The 21803-nt window shown below is 42.6% G+C and overlaps 1 protein-coding gene across 5 annotated transcripts in view; it reads left to right on the forward strand.

Annotated features, from left to right (window-relative positions):
* Positions 1 to 20522, forward strand: part of LOC120397146 (sodium channel protein type 5 subunit alpha-like) — a 119674-nt gene extending 99152 nt beyond the window's left edge. For all 5 annotated transcript variants that reach the window (XM_039522691.1, XM_039522693.1, XM_039522692.1 and 2 more), the window contains 2 exons: positions 3013 to 3283; positions 19088 to 20522. In XM_039522691.1, the coding sequence (XP_039378625.1) occupies positions 3013 to 3283; positions 19088 to 20220 (1404 nt within the window). In that variant the 3' untranslated portion in view covers positions 20221 to 20522. The remainder of the gene's footprint in view (positions 1 to 3012; positions 3284 to 19087) is intronic.
* The last annotated feature ends 1281 nt before the right edge of the window (positions 20523 to 21803 follow it).

The raw sequence follows: 21803 nt of genomic DNA on the forward strand, positions 1-21803 counted from the left end.
TGATTAATCACAGTTAATTCACCTGATTAACTAAAAAATAATCGCGATTAAAAACAATCACGGTTAATCGCAATTTTAATTGCATTGTTAATAGAATGCCAATTGAAATTTATTTAATATTTTAGATGTTTTTCTACATTTTCATATATATTGTATTCTGTGTTGTAATTGAAATCAAAGTGTATATTATTTTTTATTACAAATATTTGCGTTGTAAAAACGATAAACAAAAGAAATAGTATTTTTTAATTCTCTTCATACAAGTACTGTAATGTAATCTCTTTGTTGTGAAAGTGCAACTTACAAATGTAGATTTTTTTGTTACATAACTGCACTCAAAAACAAAACCAATGTAAAACTTTAGAGCCTACAAGTCCACTCAGTCCTATTTCTTGTTCAGCCAATCGCTAAGACAAACAACTTTGTTTACATTTATAGGAGATAATGATACACTCTTCTTATTTACAATGTCACCAGAAATTGAGAACAGGCATTTGGATGGCACTTTTGTAGACAGCACTGCAAGGTATTTACATGCCAGATATGCTAAACATTCGTATGACCCTTCATGTTTCAGTCATCATTCCAGAGGACGTGCTTCCATGCTGATGATGCTCATTAAAAAAATGTGTTAATTTGTGACTGAACTCTTTGGGGGAGAATTGTATGTCCTCTGCTCCGTTTTACCTGCATTCTGCCGTATATTTCATGTTATAGCAGTCTCAGATGATGACCCAGCAGTACATGTTCATTTTAAGAATATTCTCACTGCAGATTTCAAAAAATGCAAAGAAGGTACCAATGTGAGATTTCTAAAGATAGCTACAGCACTCGACCCAAGGTTTAAGAATCTGAAGTGCCTTCCATAATCTGAGAGGGACAAGGTGTGCACCATGCTTTCAGAAGTCTTAAAAGAGTAACACTCCAATGCAGAAACTACAGAACCCGAACCACTAAAAAAGAAAATCAACCTTGTGCTGGTGGCATCTGTCTCAGATAATGAAAATAAACATGCGTCGGTACACACTGCTTTGGTGGTTGAAGTATGAAGGGACATATTAATCTTTAGTGCATCTGGCACATAAATATCTTGTGATTCCAGCTACAACAGTGCCATGAGAACTCCTCTTCTCACTTTCAGGTGACATTGTAAACAAGAACTGGGCAGTATTATCTCCTGCAAATGTAAACAAACTTGTTTGTCTGAGCGATTGGCTTAACAAGAAGTAGGACTGAGTGGACTGGCAGGCTCTAAAATTTTACATTGTTTCATTTTTTAATGCATTTTTTGTACATAATTCTACATTTGTAAATTCAACTTTCATGATAAAGAGATTTCACTACAGTACTTGTATTAGGTAAATTGAAAAATACTATTTCTGTTTTTTTACAGTGCAATTACTTGTAATCAAAAATAAAAATAAAATGAGCACTGTACACTTTGTATTCTGTGTTGTAACTGAAATCAATATATTTAAAAATGTAGAAAAATCCAAAAATATTTAAATAAATGGTATTCTATTATTGTTTAACAGTGTGATTAATCACAATTAATTTTTTTAATTGCTTGACAGCCTTAGTTATTTATCCCTTTACATTACACAAGAACCAGGAGTCACTCAATGAAATTAATAGGCAGCAGGTTTAAAACTAGGAAGTATTTCTTCACACAACACACAGTCAACCTGTGGAACTTATTGCCAGAGGATGTTGTGAAGTATAACCAGAAGTATAACTGGGTTCAAAAAAAGAATTAGATACGTTCATAGAGGAAAGGTCCATAAGTGATTACTAGCTAAGATAACATGCATCTGACGAAGTGGGTATTCACCCACAAAAGCTCATGCTCCAATACGTCTGTTAGTCTATAAGGTGCCACAGGACTCTTTGCTGCTTCTAGCTAAGATGGTTAGGGATGCAACCTCATGTTCCAGGTATCCTTAAACATCTGACTGCAGAAAGCTGGAACTAGATGATGGATGAATCATTCAATAATTTTCCTGTTCTGTTTACTCCCTCTGAAACATCTGACATTGACCACTGTCAGAAGACAGAATACTGGGCTAGATGGACCATTGGTGTGATACAGTATAGCCATTCTTATGTTTTGTATTCCTCTAAAATCAGAAGCAGACCTCTTCATACAGCTTCTGCAAAAAATTGGTCACAGTTGCCTCTTCTCTTCATTCCTCATTTAAATCCACTCCACAGCCTGATTCAGGTACCAGGTATACACACACACACACACACAGAGGTACACACACATTACACAGTCATTCCCCACTATTACAGAATCCCATAGTAAATTGGATTTTGTTGTGGATCAGGAACTAAGTGGTGGTTGATCCCACACTGCCCTTTAGGCCCTCGGAACATGAGTACAAGGGCATCCAGGGTGCCTATGTGGACCAACAGGCACTGCTGAACAAAATCTCAAGGTCACAAAGTACATGCACACTACCAAGAGTGGTATTTGTATATGGACAGCATATCTTAAAGAATTCCAGCTATTGTAAAGGCAAGTAATTGTTCTATGTTCAAAGTTTTGAAAATTTCAGGATTCACTAACATTTTCATGAATGGATGGTTGTCTGAATACTTATACATAACAAATAACACCCACAAGTAGTAGCAAAATTGAACTTGGAGTTTGGTTTCATAAATTAATTAGTGAATCAGGTTTTTGCTGTTTTACCATCTCTAATAAGAACTGGTTATACTAATAATGTTTGTTAAAACAGTGTTTATAAATATAAGTTATAATACACTCTGGAAATTCTCTGCTGTGTAATTTCCATTAAAGAACCAGGATTGTCTGATATGTGGAAATATTAGGTGCAGCTTTCAATCTTGGATGTCTATGGTGTCACCTAAAAATATGTTTCAGGAACATTATTGTGATATTTATTTTCCCTTGAGTTACTTTCCTGAAGGTAGAGATTTAATTATATTACCACTTTTGTGTTGCTTGATTCTTATAACTAGCACTAATGACTATTTTCTTGTTATCAGAACAAATACCAAGGATTTTTTTTTGACATTGTATCAAACAAAGCTTTTGAGATTACCATTGTGACTCTCATCTGCCTTAACATGATCATTATGATGTGGACCAGTGAAGACCAAGATAAAAAAAGCAAGGATATTCTTGAGATAATCAACAAGGTCTTTGTTGCCATATTTACTGGAGAGTGCATCATGAAAATACTGGCTCTAAGACACTACTTCTTCACCGATGGCTGGAATATATTTGATTTACTTGTTGTGATCCTTTCATTAGTTAGTAAGTAAAATTTGCTGTTAGGTCAAAAATTTTGTTTTGCCAGCACCAAGCAAACAAAAGGTTAAAATGGAGATTTGTTTGACCAGTGGTAAATGTTCATGTAAATCACATAGACAAACTCTGGTTCCATTGGAGTTGTTCTATTCCAGGTGTAGGCGTTTGTTCCAAATGAACAAGGCATGCAAACAAAAAAGCAAATAATTCCCCCCTCATCTCCAGCCCAAGAAACAAACAAACAAACAAACAAACAAACAAAAAACCCCACCACATTGCTTTCACTAGTGTCCTTGGAAAAGAGCAGAGATATACTGACGGGTATAGTTTTCAATCTACCCATAAATGCTTTTTGGGAAAAGAACAAGTTTGGGTTTTATTGAGTAAATAATATAGTAAGCAGCAGTTCTGGTCTGTTCTATTACAGTAACACTTTCGTATATAGTTACTAAAACAGTGGCTGCCCTTAAAAATCTTTACTTTCTCAGCTAGCAAATAATTAATTTTACTGCATTTTTTCCAGTATGAAGTATAAGAAATATCACAGTAATACCAGTTAGGCAAAAAGATACATATGTGAAGATGTTAATGATGGCCACTGTGTGAATTTTATAAGAAAATTCAGATATTTATTTAATTTCTGTTTAAAAAAATCAAGCTACATCCTGACAGGTACTGAACCATGAAGTTCACGAGAGTTGGAGTTGCTCAGCAGCTCTCTGGATTTGGCCTGTTATTTGTGAATGTTGAAAATATAATTGTACTTGGTCTTTTCAAATAAAACTGGGTGACAGTAAAATATACTATTAGTAGGTGAAGGTAGATAATTACTATTAGAGAACTGAAGGTGGATATACTTATTTTCAGTTCTTCCTTGCCTGTCCCGTCTAAAGAGAATTCCCGCCATGCTTCTAGTTGCTTAAACCATCCCTTTTTCTTTCCACAACAGTGAACCACCCACCTCTTTAAATCTTCCACAACTTCTTGTGAAGCACTACAATCTTTCGCTTCTGCTAGGCCAATCCTTTCTGCTTTTATCTGTGTTGCTTCCACTTTCTCCCTGTCTCTGGTTTCCTCACCAGTCCTCTGGTTTGTGTATGCTTTCTACCCAGTCACAGATTGTATAATGGATCATTCACCAGAACTGACAGACAAAACACTTGCTCTCAACTTCCTCCTTTGTTTCTGCATAGCACACTAAGCTATCCCACAAACCTCAAAAAATGTCTAGTTCTCTGATGGGTAGCTACATGACATCTGGCATTTATACCCCTGCTGTGTTGCTGAATGTACCAGTTACTCTAAATCCTAATATGCCATTAATTTCATTTTAAATTCAGTGAGTGATAGAAGCAGGGGCGGCTCTAGGAATCCCGCCACCCCAAGCAGGGCGGCGCGCCGCGGGGCACGCTCTGGCGGTCGCTGGTCCTGCGGCTCCGGGGGTCCTCTTGCAGACGTGCCTGCAGAGGTTCCGCTGGTCTCGCGGCTCCGGTGGAGCATCCGCTGGCATGCCTGCAGGAGGTCCATCCGAGCCACGGGACCAGCGAACCCTCCGCAGTCATGCCTGTGGGAGGTCCACTGGTCCCGCGGCTCCAGTGGACCTCCCGCAGGCATGACTGCGGAATGTCCGCTGGAGCCGCCTGCCGCCCTGCCGGCAAAATGCCGCCCCAAGCGTGCGCTTGGGGCGCTGGGGTCTGGAGCCGGCCCTGGATAGAAGCATAGTCATGTGTGGTGGGGGATTAGCAATGAAAGGGTTAATCTGCTGCTCTTTTTTATTTTTATATTTACTGCTTGCTAATTCCACCAGGAATTACCAGCTATACCAGGAATTAATGGATGTCCCTCAGTTAGCATCTAGGTGGGCCTGGCGAAGGAGTCATGGGCCACAGTTTCAAATAAAATATTGAAAGTAAGGTGAAAGCCATATGGCCAGGCTTCCTGCACATGAGGCCTGAGGGGGCAGAAAGTGGGTGTTTTAAGTGGTTGAGTGCCAATTAATTTTATCTCCAAAATCATTAAAATATTGTAGTCTAAACAGAGAAACAAGAAATGGTAAGCCAAATCTTGATAATTGTCTCTCTCACGGTCAATTCAGGGACATGACTCCCAATATTTTAGTTACATGGGGTTCTTTCCATGGCTGAGAGTACATCACAATTAAAGACAAAGTAATCATAATTATTAACTATGACCATTTTATTATTAACGAAAGAAAAAACAAATCATAAACAAGCCTCAGATAATGGTTATTTCATTTACAATCTCTTCTTAATGCCTGTCTGGGGAGAATTTACAACAGAGATTACACCTTTGAGAGTTGCGCTTTCCTGAGTGGAGATGTTCTTCTTTAGGTAAACATAAACCAAAGTATGTGGTTCCCAATATCAGTATTGATTATTGACTCAATGTAGCATAGGTAACTAGCACAGTTTACAGAGGGTCAAAACAATTTCATTTAAAAGGTAGGTGAATCCTGTTTAGTTTATCACAGATAAAATTGAGTACTCTTAACTAAGGCTGGTCTACGGTACAACCCTAAGTGTTGTAGTTAAGTCAACCTAAGTCTAAGTGCTGTCAACTGGTGTAGACAGCCCTAGGTCGATGAAAGAATTCTTCCATGGACCTAGCTACCGCCTTTCGGGGAGATAGTGCAGCTGTGCCTCTGTAGCATTTCAAGCATAGACAAGCCCTATGTCTCATGAAACCAATATTTAAAGTCAGTTACTTAAAAGAAGTTATTCAAAGAGCTATCTTGAGAAAGGAAAATTAATAAATATTAAGAATCTTAAACTTGAATAAAATCCCATTATTTCTCTCACTTTATCAAGGTTAGCTGATGTGTCCTTTCTAGGAATATATAGTCCAAATGACCTTGTGTACCAAGACAAGTAGTTAATACCTTACATTGCAATAGCATTTCAATAGCCCATTAAAATAATTACAAGGAAAATTTAATCTAATCCCTTGGCAGTGCTTTTGCAAACTCTGTCTCATCAGTATATGTTGCAAAATCAATGCTGGACTGGAAAGTTGCCTCTTTTTTATGCTGCATCTTGGTTTATTTAGTTCTCTGTTCTTCTTAGCTATCTGGTTACTATTGCAATTTTCTTAGAGAGCTGAGATGAGCTGCTGAGCTTAGATAAGGGTGCTGTGAAGTGTGTTGCTGTTGAAATTGAGAGATGGGACCAAGTGTTACTACTTTCTTGCTCAATTCAGAGAGATTTATAACATTCTATTTATAATCTCATTGAAGGAGGAAAACACACCTCTTTTAGAAATGTGACTAGATTCAAATATCAGCCACTTTCACCCTCTCATTGGCTCAACACCCTCCTGGAGTTGTTCTGGTCATTGTCTTCAGCTCAGGAATTAATAGGATTTAAAATTCTGTTTCAAATTCATCTCAACACCACTATTCCCTGTAGAAAGGGGTTTCAGCTCTTAAAATAATCTTTTAAAACATAAATTATGAAGTCTTTAAATTTGAATAGTCATCAAGTAAATTATTGTCCTTTCTTCTTACCAGTCCTTATCGTACCTAAGTGCGCTCTCTAAGCTTTGCTGTGTACTGGGGGAGCCTATGCTAAGGACACCTGGTTTCATTCCTTGCTCCAGGTTTCATAAGCCGATGCCCATAAATGATCATCACTCTTGCTCTTGAAGTGTTTGGATGAGGTTTACATCAGAGACAGGTTTCCAGTTTTCTGAGGCTTCAAAACTAGAACAAAGCAGCAGAGAGAAGATTGACTTAGGGTACGTCTTCACTACCTGCCGGATCAGTGGGTAGCAATCGATTTCTCGGGGTTCGATATATCGCGTCTCATCTAGACGTGATATATCGATCCCCGAACGTGCTCCTGTCGACTCCGGAACTCCACCAATGCGAATGGCAGTAGCAGAGTCGACATGGGGAGTCACGGACGTCGATCCCGCGCCATGAGGACGGTAAATAATTCGATCTAGGGTACTTCGATTTCAGCTATGCTATTCACGTAGCTGAAGTTGCGTATCTTAGATCGACCCCCCCCCCAGTGTAGACCTGCCCTTATATACATCCACATGGAAACCACTCTTCACCCAGCATTGAAGCCTGCTTGGTCAGAACGCGGGAGTTCCTTGATTATTCCTTGTAAAAGTGCTTCCCTGGTGTTCCCTGAGGACAGAGATCAAAGACAGTTTTGATTTTCTCAGAGTCCTTGATGTGGGACACCTCTGCAACAGATGTTAGCCGCTCCAGTACCAAAAGCAGAGCACACCTTTTGGCTCACTGCTCCCTAGAACCACCACATAGGGCCTCTCCTAGGACAGAACCATTGACTCTGGTACCCATCCTGGGCTTGCTGAGACTGGCTATTTCATCAGTGGCAACCGAGGATCCATCACCCTTGATTTCTGCAGGGCAAAGGATCTTATTGGTGCAGACAACACCAGAGGCCTACGCAGCTGTGAAGGATCTGTTGTGCTGCTTGGAACTGCCTTCACCACTCATTAAGGCTGACAATGCCCTACTGGGGCCATCACATGCAGTGCAGACTTTGACACCGATGTTAGGGTCTGTTACAGTACCCACAACTTAAGATCTAGAAGCATCTTCCTCAGCTTCCTCAATGCTGGCACCTGGATTTCCAGTCCCTTGTTCCACCGCAGTTCACAGTACAAATAGATAGAAAGCTCTTGTTGCTACCACCAGTACTGCAGTCTCTATATAGATCACAGGCTATGTCTACATTACTGCGGTAAGTTGACCTACGCTACGCAACTCCAGCTATGTGAGTAAAGTAGCTGGAGTTGACGTACCTTAGGTCGAATTACCACAGGGTCTACACCGCTGGGGGTCGATGGGAGAAAATCTCCCATTGACTTACCTTACTCTTCTCTTTGGGAGTAGAGTACAGGGGTCGATTGGAGAGTGATCTGCAGTCGATTTGGTGGGTCTTTACTAGGCCCGCTAAATTGACCGCCAGTGGATTGATTTCAGTGCGTTGATCCCTGCTGTATTGTAGACCTGCCCACAGTCCTGGTCTCTAATTGCTGAAGGGGTGTTCCAAAGAGGATGGAGTTAGGCTGTTCTCAGTGGTGGCACATGACAGAACAAGGAGCAGTGCTCTCAAGTTGCAGTGGGGGAGGTCTAGGTTGGATATTAGGAAACACTATTTCACTAGGAGGGTCGTGAAGCACTGGAATGGGTTACCTAGGGAGGTGGTGGAATTTCCATCCTTAGAGGTTTTTAAGGTCTGGCTTGACAAAGCCCTGGCTGGGATGATTTAGCTGGGGTTGGTCCTGCTTTGAGCAGGGGGTTGGGTTAGATGACCTCCTGAGGTCTCTTCCAACCCTATGCAATGCAGACTTTGGCACTGATGTTGGGGTCTGTTACAGTACCAACGTCTATGACTCTATGATTCTGATGATGTGGCTCAGTACCACACCACCTGGGCCTTCAAAGGACTCTATTCCTCATCAGAGGGTGAAGTGGGTTGTTACGTCACCCAGTTCAGAATATCCAGAGTGTCCTCCAGGACTTATTCCTTCTCTCACAGATGACACTCTGACAAGAGCAGATCTACAGACTGGAATGCCTGGTCTAGGCATAACTGGCCTTTAGTACCATACCAGCCCCACCACTGGCCACACTCGAGATCCACTTTGCTGCTAACCTACTGAAGTAGATTGCTGAGAAGATAAGGTTTCCCACACAGTACAGAGAGGTTGCTCATGGTCAGTACTGAACAGCTGCTGGAACCTTTCACAACCTGCCTCAGACCTACCATCGTCATCAACAGAGCAAGATCAGCGTCTGGGGGGTGTCACATAAGTGAATATTGTCTTGGTTGAACCACCAAACCAGAGATGACAAGTCTTTGTCTGGGATAAACACTAGCTTGTCTACATGGTGTGCCTGAGGGCAGTACACTGACCTGAGCCCTGATTGGTTGGTGTGGGGTCATTCCTGTCAGTAGGTGGAGAGCAGAATTCATCGGATGCTCTGTTCCAATGCCTAGGCCTGGAAGTGAACACCTCCGCATCTACAGAGACTAGTTTATTGGGGTGGTCCTGGACTCAACCCTTGGGGCTTTTCTGCCCCAACCCAGGTTTTTAGCTATATGAGATCTCTGTGCACCATTCAAGGGCCAACCCTGAACCACAGTAAGGAACTGCCTCAGGCTCCTGGGAGATATGGCACCATTCACTTTTATATTAGGCTTGAGGACATCTCTGTAGTGTTTTTTCTGCCCTTGTCTAGCATGTTTGCCTTGGCTGAGTTGAGAATAGAAAACTTGTTTTGGCAGCCTGGTATCAGGCATCTGAAGAAAAAGACCTTCCCAGTGAAGTTGATGATAGATAATCATTGCCTCAATGCTTGTGATATTGGCTTGTGAGAGAATACCAATGCTAATGTGTCTATCAGCCCATTTAATTAGAAGAATCTTATGCATATAGCATTGATGATACTTCTCCAGTGCCTTAAGATGTTCCCTATATGTTGTCCCAGTTTCAGCCCCTCACCATAGGGTGGGGATCACAACAGCTTTGTAAACCATAAGTTTGGGTTTAATTCTGATGTCACAATCTTCAAACACCCTTTAGCTCAGAGACCAAAATCTCGGCTAGCACATTTGAGCTGGTACTGGATTTCTTTGTCAATGTCAGCTGTCTGTGAGAGGTGGCTTCCAAGATACAGGAAAGCCTCTAGAAGGCTATCATGGATCTGTGTTGCTGGTGCTGGGAGTTGTGCACCAGGAGCTTGCGAACAGAGGACCTTTGATGTTGAGTGTCATTCCCATTTTCTGGTATGCATCAGTAAAGATGATGGTCATCTGAAGATCTGTTTCTGAGTGAGCACACACTACAGTGTTATCAGCGTACTGACGCTCAATGACTAAGGTCAGTGACGTTTTGGTTCTGGATCAGAAGCAGCCCAGGTTGAACAGCGTACCAGCCATTCGATACATTAGCTGCACTGCTGCTGGGATCTTGTCAGTGACCAAATAGAGCAGGCATTCTCAAACTTCATTGCACCGCCACCCCTTTCTGACAACAAAAATTATTACACAACCCCCGGAGGGGGGTGGGGACTGAAGCCTGAGCCCAGCTGCCTCGGGTGGCAGGGCCAAAGCTCAAGCTGGGCGGGGGGCGGAGGAAGGAGGACAAAGCCAAAGGCCAAGCCCAGGGTTTTCAGCCCCAGGCAGGAGGCTTGTAACCTTGAGCTTTGGCTTCAGCCCTGGGTGGTGGGGCTCAGGCTTTCGCTTTGGTCCCAGGCCCCAGCATGTCTGAGCCAGCCCTGGTGACCCCATTAAAATGGGGTCATGACCCACAGTTTGAGAATTGCTGAAATAGAGCATCACAGCGAGGAAGATGGAGAAGAGTCTCAGGGCAGTGACACAGCCCTGCCTAATGCCTGTCTTCACCTTAAAAGGAGCTGTAGTAGATTCATTATAAAGGATCACTGCTTGCATGTCATCATGAAGGAGATGAAGAATACTGACAAATTTTGGTGGACATCCATACTTCAGAAGGATTTCCTGTTTATAGCGTCAAAGGTATTTGTCAGGTCAATGAATGCCAAATACGTCTGTGTTGTTCTCTACATTTTTCCTGCAGCTGGCAAGCAGCAAGATCATGTCAGTAGTGCCTCTAGATGGTCTAAACCCACACTGAGATTCAGGAAGAATGTCTTCGGCAAGAGGAAGAAGACAGTTCATGAAAAATCTAGCAAGGACTTTTGCTGAAATTGCCAGCAGAGAGATTCCTCTATAATCAGAAGGAGTTTGCCTGGGATCTGTCTGAGCAGAGGTACGCTAAGTGCTGCATTAGGGGGACTGCGCTGGTGAGTATCTGAGTGTCTGTTGAGGGGACAGTTTGGCAGTTTGACCGTGTGCTTGATTGTTTGATAGCTTGTTTGAACTGTGTGAATTGGGAGTGCTTTGTTCCAGCTGGGCCTGACTGTTATAAAAAGGCAATCAGCTGCGAACCAGCTGAGCAGTGAACAGCAGAGCGGCAAACAGAAGGAATTTGCCTGGAGAGAGCCTACAGAGGCTCCCCTCTCGCAGGTTTCTCTGAGTAGCTTCTGCCACAAGTAAGGAAGCTCTTAGAAGGAAGAGACTATGGATGCTGAGCGAGCCGCTGTTGTGACCTGCACAGGATGCGCCATGTTTGTCTTCCTTCCACAGGATAGAAGCGACTTTGTCTGTACAAAGTGCAAGCTGATTTTCATATTGGAAGAGAAGATTCAAGGTCTGGAGAAACAAATATCAACCCTGCGTTCCATAAAAGAAAATGAGGATTTCCTGGATAGACGTCAGGATCAGCTTCAGCGGACACAATGTTCTGAAGATTCAGAGCAGGCTACGCAGCGGGGACAGAAGGCCAGCGAGGATAATTGGCGGCATGTGACTTCCAGAAGAGGAAAGAGTACCAGAAACATCCATGTACCAGTAACATAGATGCAGGTGAGCAACCGTTTTCATGTTCTCTCCACAGGTACTAGTGCAGAGAGTGGAGTGGATGATACATCTGAGGGAACAGAGCAGAAGGAGACTCCACTGATTGGAAGGCATGAGATGCACCGTCCTAGGGATGGGGGTTCCACAACCACCGCTCCCAAGAGGAGGAGGAAGAGGGTGGTGGTGGTCGGGGACTGTCTCCTCAGGGAGACTGAGTCATCTATCTGCCGCCCTGACCGGGAAAACCGAGAGGTGTGCTGCTTGCCAGGGGCTAGGATTCATGATGTGACAGAGAGACTGCCGAGACTCATCAAGCCCTCAGATCGCTACCCCTTCCTGCTTCTCCACGTGGGCACCAATGATACTGCCAAGAATGACCTTGAGCGGATCACTGCAGACTACATGGCTCTGGGAAGAAGGATAAAGGAGTTTGAGGCACAAGTGGTGTTCTCGTCTATCCTCCCTGTGGCAGGAAAAGGCCAGGGTAGAGATAGTTGAATCGTGGAAGTCAATGAATGGCTACGCAGATGGTGTCGGAGAAAAGGGTTTGGATTCTTTGACCATGGGATGGTCTTCCAAGAAGGAGTGCTAGGCAGAGACGGGCTCCACCTCACGAAGAGAGGGAAGAGCATCTTTGCAAGCAGGCTGGCTAACCTAGTGAGGAGGGCTTTAAACTAGGTTCACCAGGGGAAGGAGACCAAAGCCCCGAGGTAAGTGGGGAAGTGGGATTTTGGGAGAAAGCACAAGTAGGTGAGTGCAAGAGGGGAGGGCTCCTGCCCCATACTGGGACAGCAGGACGATCAGTGAGTTATCTTACATGCCTATACACAAATGCAAGAAGCCTGGGGAACAAGCAGGGAGAACTAGAAGTCCTGGCACAGTCAAGGAATTATGATGTAATTGGAATAACAGAGACTTGGTAGGATAACTCACATGATTGGAGTACTGTCATGGATGGATATAAACTGTTCAGGAAGGATAGGCAGGGCAGAAAAGGTGGGGGAGTTGCGTTGTATGTAAGAGAGCAGTATGACTGCTCAGAGCTCCAGTATGAAACTGCAGAAAAACCTGAGAATCTCTGGATTAAATTTAGAAGTATGAACAACAAGGGTAATGTCGTGGTGGGAGTCTGCTACAGACCACCAGACCAGGGGGATGAGGTGGACAAGGCTTTCTTCCAGCAACTAAGAGAAGTTGCTAGATCACAGGCCCTGGTTCTCATGGGTGACGTTAATGACCCCGATATCTGCTAGGAGAGCAATACAGCAGTGCACAGACAGTCCAGGAAGTTTCTGGAAAGTGTAGGGGACAATTTCCTGGTGCAAGTGCTGGAGGAACCAACTAGGGGAAAAGCTCTTCTTGACCCTGCTGCTCATAAACAGGGAAGAAATAGTAGAGGAAGCAATAGTGGATGGGAACCTGGGAGGCAGTGACCATGAGATGGTCGAGTTCAGGATCCTGAAACAAGGAAGAAAGGAGAGCAGTAGAACAGAGACCCTGGACTTCAGAAAAGCAGACTTCGACTCCCTCAGGGAACTGATGGGCAAGGTCCCCTGGGAGAATAACATGACGGGGAAAGGAGTCGAGGAAAGCTGGCTGTATTTTAAAGAATCCTTATTGAGGTTGCAGGAACAAACCGTCCCGATGTGTAGGAAGAAAAGTAAATATGGCAGGCGACCAGCTTGGCTTAACAGTGAAATCCTAACTTCTGTTAGTTGCTGGAAGAAAGTCAAGGAAAGTGTGGGCCCCTTGCTGAATGAGGGAGGGAACCTAGTGACAGAGGATGTGGAGAAAGCTAGTGTACTCAATGCTTTTTTTGCCTCTGTCTTCACAGACAAGGACAGCTCCCAGACAGCTGCACTCTGCAGCTCTCTGTGGAGAAAGAAGTAGTTCGGGACTATTTAGAAAAGCTGGACGAGCACAAGTCCATAGGGCCAGATGCACTGCATCCGAGGGTGCTAAAGGAGTTGGCCGATGAGATTGCAGAGCCATTGGCCATTATCTTTGAAAAATCATGGCGATCAGGGGAGGTCCCGGATGACTGGAAAAAAGCTAATGTAGTGCCCATCTTTAAAAAAGGGAAGAAGGAAGATCCAGGGAACTACAGGCCAGTCAGTCTCACCTCAGTCCCTGGAAAAATCATGGAACAGGTCCTCATGGAATCAATTCTGAACCACTTAAAGGAGGGGAAAGTGATCAGCATGGATTCACCAAGGGCAAGTCATGCCTGACTAACCTAATTGCCTTCTATGATGACATAACTGGCTCATTGGATGAGGGGAAAGCAGTGGATGTGCTATTTCTTGACTTTAGCAAAGCTTTTGATACAGTCTCCCACAGTATTCTTGCCAGCAAGTTAAAGAAGTATGGGCTGGATAAATGGACGGTAAGGTGGATAGAAAACTGGATAGATGGTCGGGCTCAACGGGTAGTGATCAATGGTTCCATGTCTAGTTGGCAGCCGGTATCAAGTGGAGTGCCCCAAGGGTCGGTGCTGGGGCCGGTTTTGTTCAATATCTTCATTAACGATCTGGAGGATGGTGTGGACTGCACCCTTAGCAAGTTTGCAGATGACACTAAACTGGGAGGAGTGGTTGATACGCTGGAGGGTAGGGATAGGATACAGAGGGACCTAGACAAATTAGAGGATTGGGCCAAAAGAAATATGATGAGGTTCAACAAGGACAAGTGCAGAGTCCTGCACTTAGGACGGAAGAATCCCATGCACTGCTACAGACTAGGGACCGAATGGCTGGGCAGCAGTTCTGCAGAAAAGGACCTAGGGGTTACAGTGGACAAAAAGCTGAATATGAGTCAACAGTGTGCCCTTGTTGCCAAGAAGGCTAATGGCATTTTGGGTTGTATAAGTAGGGGCATTTCCAGCAGATCGAGGGACGTGATCATTCCCCTCTATTCAGCACTGGTGAGGCCTCATTTGGAGTACTGTGTCCAGTTTTGGGCCCCACACTACAAGAAGGATGTGGATAAATTGGAGAGAGTCCAGCGGAGGGCAACAAAAATGATTAGGGGGCTGGAGCACATGACTTATGAGGAGAGGCTGAGGGAACTGAGATTGTTTAGCCTGCAGAAGAGAAGAATGAGGGGGGATTTGATAGCTGCTTTCAACTACCTGACAGGGGGTTCCAAAGAGGATGGATCTAGACTGTTCTCAGTGGTAGAAGATGACAGAACAAGGAGTAATGGTCTCAAGTTGCAGAGGGGGAGGTTTAGGTTGGACATTAGGAAAAACTTTTTCACTAGTAGGGTGGTGAAGCACTGGAATGGGTTACCTAGGGAGGTGGTGGAATCTCCTTCCTTAGAGGTTTTTAAGGTCAGGCTTGACAAAGCCCTTGCTGGGATGATTTAGTTGGGTTTGGTCCTGCTTTGAGCAGGGGGTTGGACTAGATGACCTCCTGAGGTCCCTTCCAACCCTGAGATTCTATGATTCTATGATAATTTCCACAGTCAGATTTATCTCCTTTCTTAAAGATCATCGCAATCATAGCATCTCTAAGTTCATCTGGAATTTTATCATGGTTCCAGATTTTCAAAATAAGAGTGTATAGCTGTAAGTGAGATCCTCTCCCCACTGCTTATAGATTTTTGCAGTAATTCCATCGACTCCAGATGCCTTGTTGTTCTTCATCTGTTTAACGGCTCTACACGCTTCTTCCATGGTTGGAGGTATTCTGAGTTTATCTCTGATCGAGTGTTGTGGGATGAGGGTGAAGACACTGTCATCAACAGCAGAGTCCCAGTTGAGGAGATCTTTGAAATGTTCCTTCCTGTGTGCATTGACAGCTTCCATTTCTTTGATCAACTCCTCTCAGGGGAGGTTGACCTCCAGATGCACAGGACATAAATGGTTTTAACTGCATTAAAAAAGCCATGTATATCATGGATTTTGGCAAGGAGTTGAATAAATTGTATAATACTTTAATCAATCACTATTTTTGACTCAATGTTGAAGTTTACTCCTACAGTTGCTTCTTGAAAAAAAGAAATTCTGTTCTGTTCTGTTCTACTTAGCACCTTTGACAGTGCCCACCTTTGTGACATCTGTGCACTTTCCAGAGTAAGGAGATTAAATAAAAGACCATCAAATGTGGTTCCTTTCCATTCCACTCTCACTGGAGGGAAATGGAACGAGAGAATGTGACAATCTGTACCCTTATGTTCACCCTTATGGCCTGCCATACTCCGCCCCAGAAAAGGGCAGTTGAGAGGTCCTCCACGCTGCCTAGAGCGGCTGTGTGGGAAGCAGCCAATCAGTACCCAGCAGGCTAGTATAAGAGCTGCAGGGCCAGAGTGAGTTCAGCTCCGGGCTAAAGCTAGATGAGAATGGGGATGGTACTATGGGCTGGCTGCTGGAATGCCACCAGGACAAGGCACTGAAGTAAGGGTGAAAAATGTTCTGGAGCCATGGGGGAGTGTCCCAGGGAATTGTAGCAGCAATGCAGTTTATTTAAAGGGACATGGTAGATGGCTGCTATCTTATAGGGTCCCTGGGCTGGGACCCAGAGTAGAGGGTGGGCCTGGGTTCCCACCACCAGCCACTGGGAAAGTGGCCTGGACTTTGAGACACCCCAGAAGGGGGGGCTGAACTGTAGTAGCCCAGCTGGAGAGCTGTAGCCTGAGAGGGTGAAAACATTGCCTTCTGGGAGGGAGCCCTGGGACACTGCTCTATATTGGAGCAGGGACAGCTTGACAGAAATATTACAGAGGGCGCTGAGAGAGGCACCTATTGTATCCCAGAAGGGGTCTGCTTTGTTTTTATTTCACATACAGACTGTGTCTGACTCAGCCAGAGTCAGCCTGAATGGAACACAGACAGTAAGACTGCTGAAGCATGTGGCGAGAAAGGCCTTTGCTTTGACAGCATTTAGCTTGCTAAATTAGATATTGTGTGTTACCTTTTATTTTCTTGTAACCAGTTCTGACTTTAATCACTTAAAATCTATCTTTCTGTAGTTAATAAACTTGTTTTATCTGATTGATGTGTTTGGGAAACTCCATTTGAGATAACAATTTTTGAGCATGTCATTTTCTATTAATAAAATGACAGACTTTATATGAGCTTATATTGTCCAGGAGAAGACTGGACAATATAAGACATACATTTCTGGAGGAAAGTCTAGGACTGGAAGTTTGCTGGTGTTGCTCTGCAGTGTAATTCAAGAGTGGCTGGTTATAGCACTCATACAGCATAGCTGGGAGTAACTTACATTCTGGAGGTGGTGTGTGAGCAGCACAGGAATGGTGCTCCCACAGTGAAGCAGTGTAAAAGGCACCCCAGGCTGAAGACTTGAGAGGATACAGCTGTTCAGCAGTCCAGACTGTATCCTGGGTAATGTCACAGAGGAATTTTTTTTTATTTGAGTGGGTTAGAAGTGGTAAATTAATATGCAGTGTACTGCTCTTAGGGAAGACAATATTGAAGCATGCTTTGCATTTGCATTGAAACATAGGGGGACTTGTGGTAGCAAGGCAATCTTTTAGGTATCCATCTATCTTGAGTACTTACATGTTGCTCATTACTGTAGCATCTGAGCATCTTGCAACTGTTAATGTATTTATTGTCACAACATCTCTGAGCGATAGGAAAGTGCTATTATCCCCATTTTAAAGATAGGCACAAAGATACCAAGTTACTTTCCCCTGGTCACACAGGAAGCCTGTGTCAGAGCAGGGAATTGAACTCAGATCTCCCAAGTTTCAGACTAGCACTCATTACACCCATACATCCTCTCATATTATCCTGGGATCAGGTCACATAGTAATGTGAAATAAGGACCAAGTCTGTAAACTTAATGTGATACTCTATGGGAAGCCAGTGAAGAGAGCGAAGCACCAGGATATTGTATTGGTGGTATTCTGTGCCCTCAATGAGGCATGCTGTTGCATTCTGCATCCAGTGCAGTTTTTTCAAGGCTTATGTTTTTGAGCTCAAGTAAATTGCATTACTATAATTCAGTTGGGAAGGTATTCTTATGACCAAGTCAGTGGTAGCAAGAATGAGACAAAATCTTCCTAATTGTTTTGTGGTGATAGAAAAAGTGCCATACATCCTTTTTTTGTGTGTGTGCAAGAACTTTGTGTCAGGGAGGAGGCTTGAAAGACTGCCAAGATGTGGACTGTCTTGATGTTCTGTGGATATGCATTGTTGACTGGAGAGAGCTGCAATTTGATGGCTAGCTGTTTGAAGTGTTAACTTCTGTCTTCTTGGGATTAAATTGTAGTAAGCTCTTCCTGAGCCATGTGCTGATGTTGGCCAGTCACTGGGAAAACAGGGTGAACATTTTGTTATCCTAGGTTGAAAATGACAAATTTGGGTCATTTTCATATTGTTAACATTAGAGCCCATGAAGTCTCCCCATTTCTCCCATTGGCTAAATGTAAATACTGATTGAAGTTGGGGAGAGAATTAATCCATGTGGGTCTCCACAAATGAGAAATCTGGTAGCAAAGGTAGCTTCTTTGAGTGACTCTGAAGAAAGGATTCATATAATTAGAGAGCATTTCTTTGGACCACTGTCATTTCCCTCAATGGGATAATAATATCTTGCAACAGCCATAATGAATATTGTGGAGAGGTCCAGGAGTGAGACAATTGACATTTGTTCTTTACGTATAGTAAGAGATTTTCCATTAGCAGTAACTGTACTGTTTCTGTTCTGTATCCCGGCCAAAACCAGACTATGTTAGAGCCTTTCCTTATTCCCGAAACAGAAAAGGAAGGACAAGGCTTAGCATTTTTGATAAACTTTTTTTCTCTGCAAGGAAAAGGCAAAGCCTTTTAAGCCTCCTTTAAAAAAAATCATAGTGATGCAAAAAAGGGCACTTGGTAGGCACGCAGATTTAAAACTGTTGTCCAGAGATTTTTTCAAACTGCAAATATTTACATCGACAATTGCTGTAGTACTACATCCAGTGAGGTATCCTGCATCCAACACAGAAGTATATTTCAACAAGCCATGTGAGTCTTAGGCACAATGACATGAGTCTTAGGCACAACCTTTATCAGCACAATGAAACAGATGCATGTTACTTATCTAGGAACTTTAATTTTGTAACATTTAAAGGGTCTTTTGTCTGTTTGCTTGTTTCTAAACTTTTGCAGGTGTATATAACCTTTTTAACAGTGTAACTTTCCCTTTAAGTGCCAAGGACATTAGCAGTTTTGCTGGCATTGACAGAACATTATCATTCTCCCTTGTAACACAGAAATAAGCCTTAAACATTTTCTGACCTCATCTGGCTATTTCATAAAAGATAATCAAACGTACATATGTATAGCTAGTTTTCTTGATTTGATAATTTAACACTGAACATTTAACAATAAAACATTTCTTTTTCTTTCATTTTAAAGGTGTTGGAGTTGCTGTTGTTTTAAAGTCTCCGTCATTGTTGAGAATCATTCGTTTGGTGCGGATTAGCCGAATCCTCAGACTAATACGGCAAGCCCAAGGAATTAGAACTCTCCTTTTTACATTATTGATGTCCCTTCCTGCTCTGTTCAATATTGGTCTCCTGCTTTTTCTGATCATGTATATTTATGCTATTTTGGGCATGTCTTTCTTTGCCTGCGCTCATTGGGATGGTGGGATTGATAACATTTTCAACTTCCAAACCTTCGGTGGCAGCATGCTCTGTCTCTTCCAGATCACAACATCAGCCGGCTGGGATGGCTTTCTTAACCCTTTCTTAGAGCCAAGATCTGATTCTTGCGCTCCAAATTTAAATATACAACATATAGACAATACTTCTTGTGTAAATAGCTCTGTAGCAATTATATATTTTGTAAGTTATGTCATTATATCATTTCTTATTGTTATAAACATGTATATAGCTGTTATTTTAGAGAACTTGAATGTTGCTACTGAGGAAAGTACAGAGCCTTTATGTGAAGATGACTTTGATATGTTTTATGAAATATGGGGGAAGTTTGATTCTGAGGCGACTCAGTTTATTGAGTATTCTGCACTTTCAGACTTTGCAGATGCTTTGGAAAAACCCTTACGTGTATCAAAACCCAACAAAATTCAGCTTATAGTAATGGATCTTCCTTTATTTAGTGGTGATAGGATCTACTACTGGGATATTTTGCTTGCTTTTATCAAAAGAGTGTTAGGAGAATCTGGGGAGATGGACAAACTAATGATGGAGAATAAGCTTAAGATTGCCATTCCATCCAAGCTTGCTTATAAACCAATCACAACTACCCTTAGAAGAAGACAAGAGGAGCTTTCTGCCATTATTATCCAAAGGGCCTTCCGGTCCTATTTGAATCAGTGTTCTATGAAACAGGGCTCTTTTTCATACCAACACAGAACATGTGACAGTAGCATCTTTGAAGAAGATGTATCTGAGAAGGAAGGTAGCCAGTTAGATAAATCACAAATTGCATCTTCCATTTCTTTCCCTCCATCTTATGATAGTGTCACTGGGGACACTAATGATAACTTGCAGGTGACAATTACAGAGTCAAGCAAAGCCAATTAACTTAAGTGGAAATAACCTTTTGATTTCAGAATATAATACTGTAACTTAACAATAATTATAGTAGTCTTTATTAAGAGTTGATGATTGCATAATCCTTACAATGATGAATTTTTAGCTTTGTGAGTTCTCCCCAACATGAGTAGGAGTTACGCAACTGAGTCCTAAATATTAGTTGCAAATCAAACAATGGCAATTTTATCTTTAGCTACTGAAGTAAAGTTTTCAACTTACTATTATACAAGATCATACCAGTTATATCAGTGGTTGCATATAAACATATTAGACTGTAAAACAATAAAAAGCCTGGCTGTATACATTTATTTTGAGTAATACAAGTATGTTTGTTAATAGCATTAGATGACCTTGTGTTTGTTTAAAAAACATGGTTTATTGCAGTAAAAGGCAAAATTTACTGTATATGTTGAATGGTATTGCCTAATTTTTATATTTAGGCACCTAAGTAAAAGTGGCCTGGTTTTCAGATTGCAGAGCACATGTATCTTCCACTCACTTCAGAGAAAGTTATTGGTGCTCAGAACATTTTGAAGATCAAACTGTATTTATTTAGGTGCCTCACTTTAGGCATCTAGATTTGAAAATTTGCCCTTAACCCATCTGTATCCCAATTTGTTAGAAAAAGGGTGTGTGTGTTGGGGGGGGGGGGGGACATGGGGGCAGGGGAGAAGGCTATAGGATGTTGTGTGGATTCATTAAAGTTTTTGAAGTGCTTTGGAAATAAAAAGTGATATATATGATTTTTCATCATCATACTGCAACCAACCTGTCACAGAAAATATTACCTGGTAATCTGATGCAAATTCAAGGCATGTGTATCTAGACAGAAGATTTTGGGAGTAGCTGTTTTTCCCTACTGGCTGTGAGATAAGTGTGATGGGTTGGAGCACAGAAACCCGTTTGGGAGCTGCCACCTGATGTGCCAAGACTACTTCTACCCCTGCTTTCCCTGCCAGATCAGGACTCCAGCACCCCTGTCCTGCTGAGCCAGACACTCCCATCTGCTCCAACACAGACCCAGCTTTATACAGGGTAAACAAATTGTTCACCCTCTATAACACTGATAGAGAGATATGCACGGGTGTTTTCTCCTCCAGATATTAATACATACTCTGGGTCAATTAATAAGTAAAAAGTAATTTTATTAAATACAGAAAGTAGGATTTAAGTGGTTCCAAGTAGTAACAGACAGAACAAAGTCACCAAGCAAAATAAAATAAAATGTGCAAATCTGTCTAATCAAACTGAATACAGATAATCTCACCCTCAGAGATGCTTCAGTAAGTTTTTTCCTCAGACTGGACACCTTCCAGGACTGGGCACAATTTTTTTCCCTGGTACAGCTCTTGTTCTGGCTCAGGTGGTACCTAGGGGATTCTTCCTGATGGCCCCTCTCTCCCTTTGTTCTGTTCCACCCCTTTATATATCTTTTGCATAAAGTGGGAATCCTTTGTCCCTCTCTGGGTTTCAACCCCCTCCTTCTCAATGGAAAGACACCAGATTAAAGATGGATTGAAATTCAGGTGACATGATCACTGCAAGACTTCATTGTCCACTTGCCAGCAAAC

The sequence above is a fragment of the Mauremys reevesii genome, linkage group 2 (genome assembly GCF_016161935.1).
Source record: "Mauremys reevesii isolate NIE-2019 linkage group 2, ASM1616193v1, whole genome shotgun sequence".
Lineage (NCBI taxonomy): Eukaryota > Metazoa > Chordata > Testudines > Geoemydidae > Mauremys > Mauremys reevesii.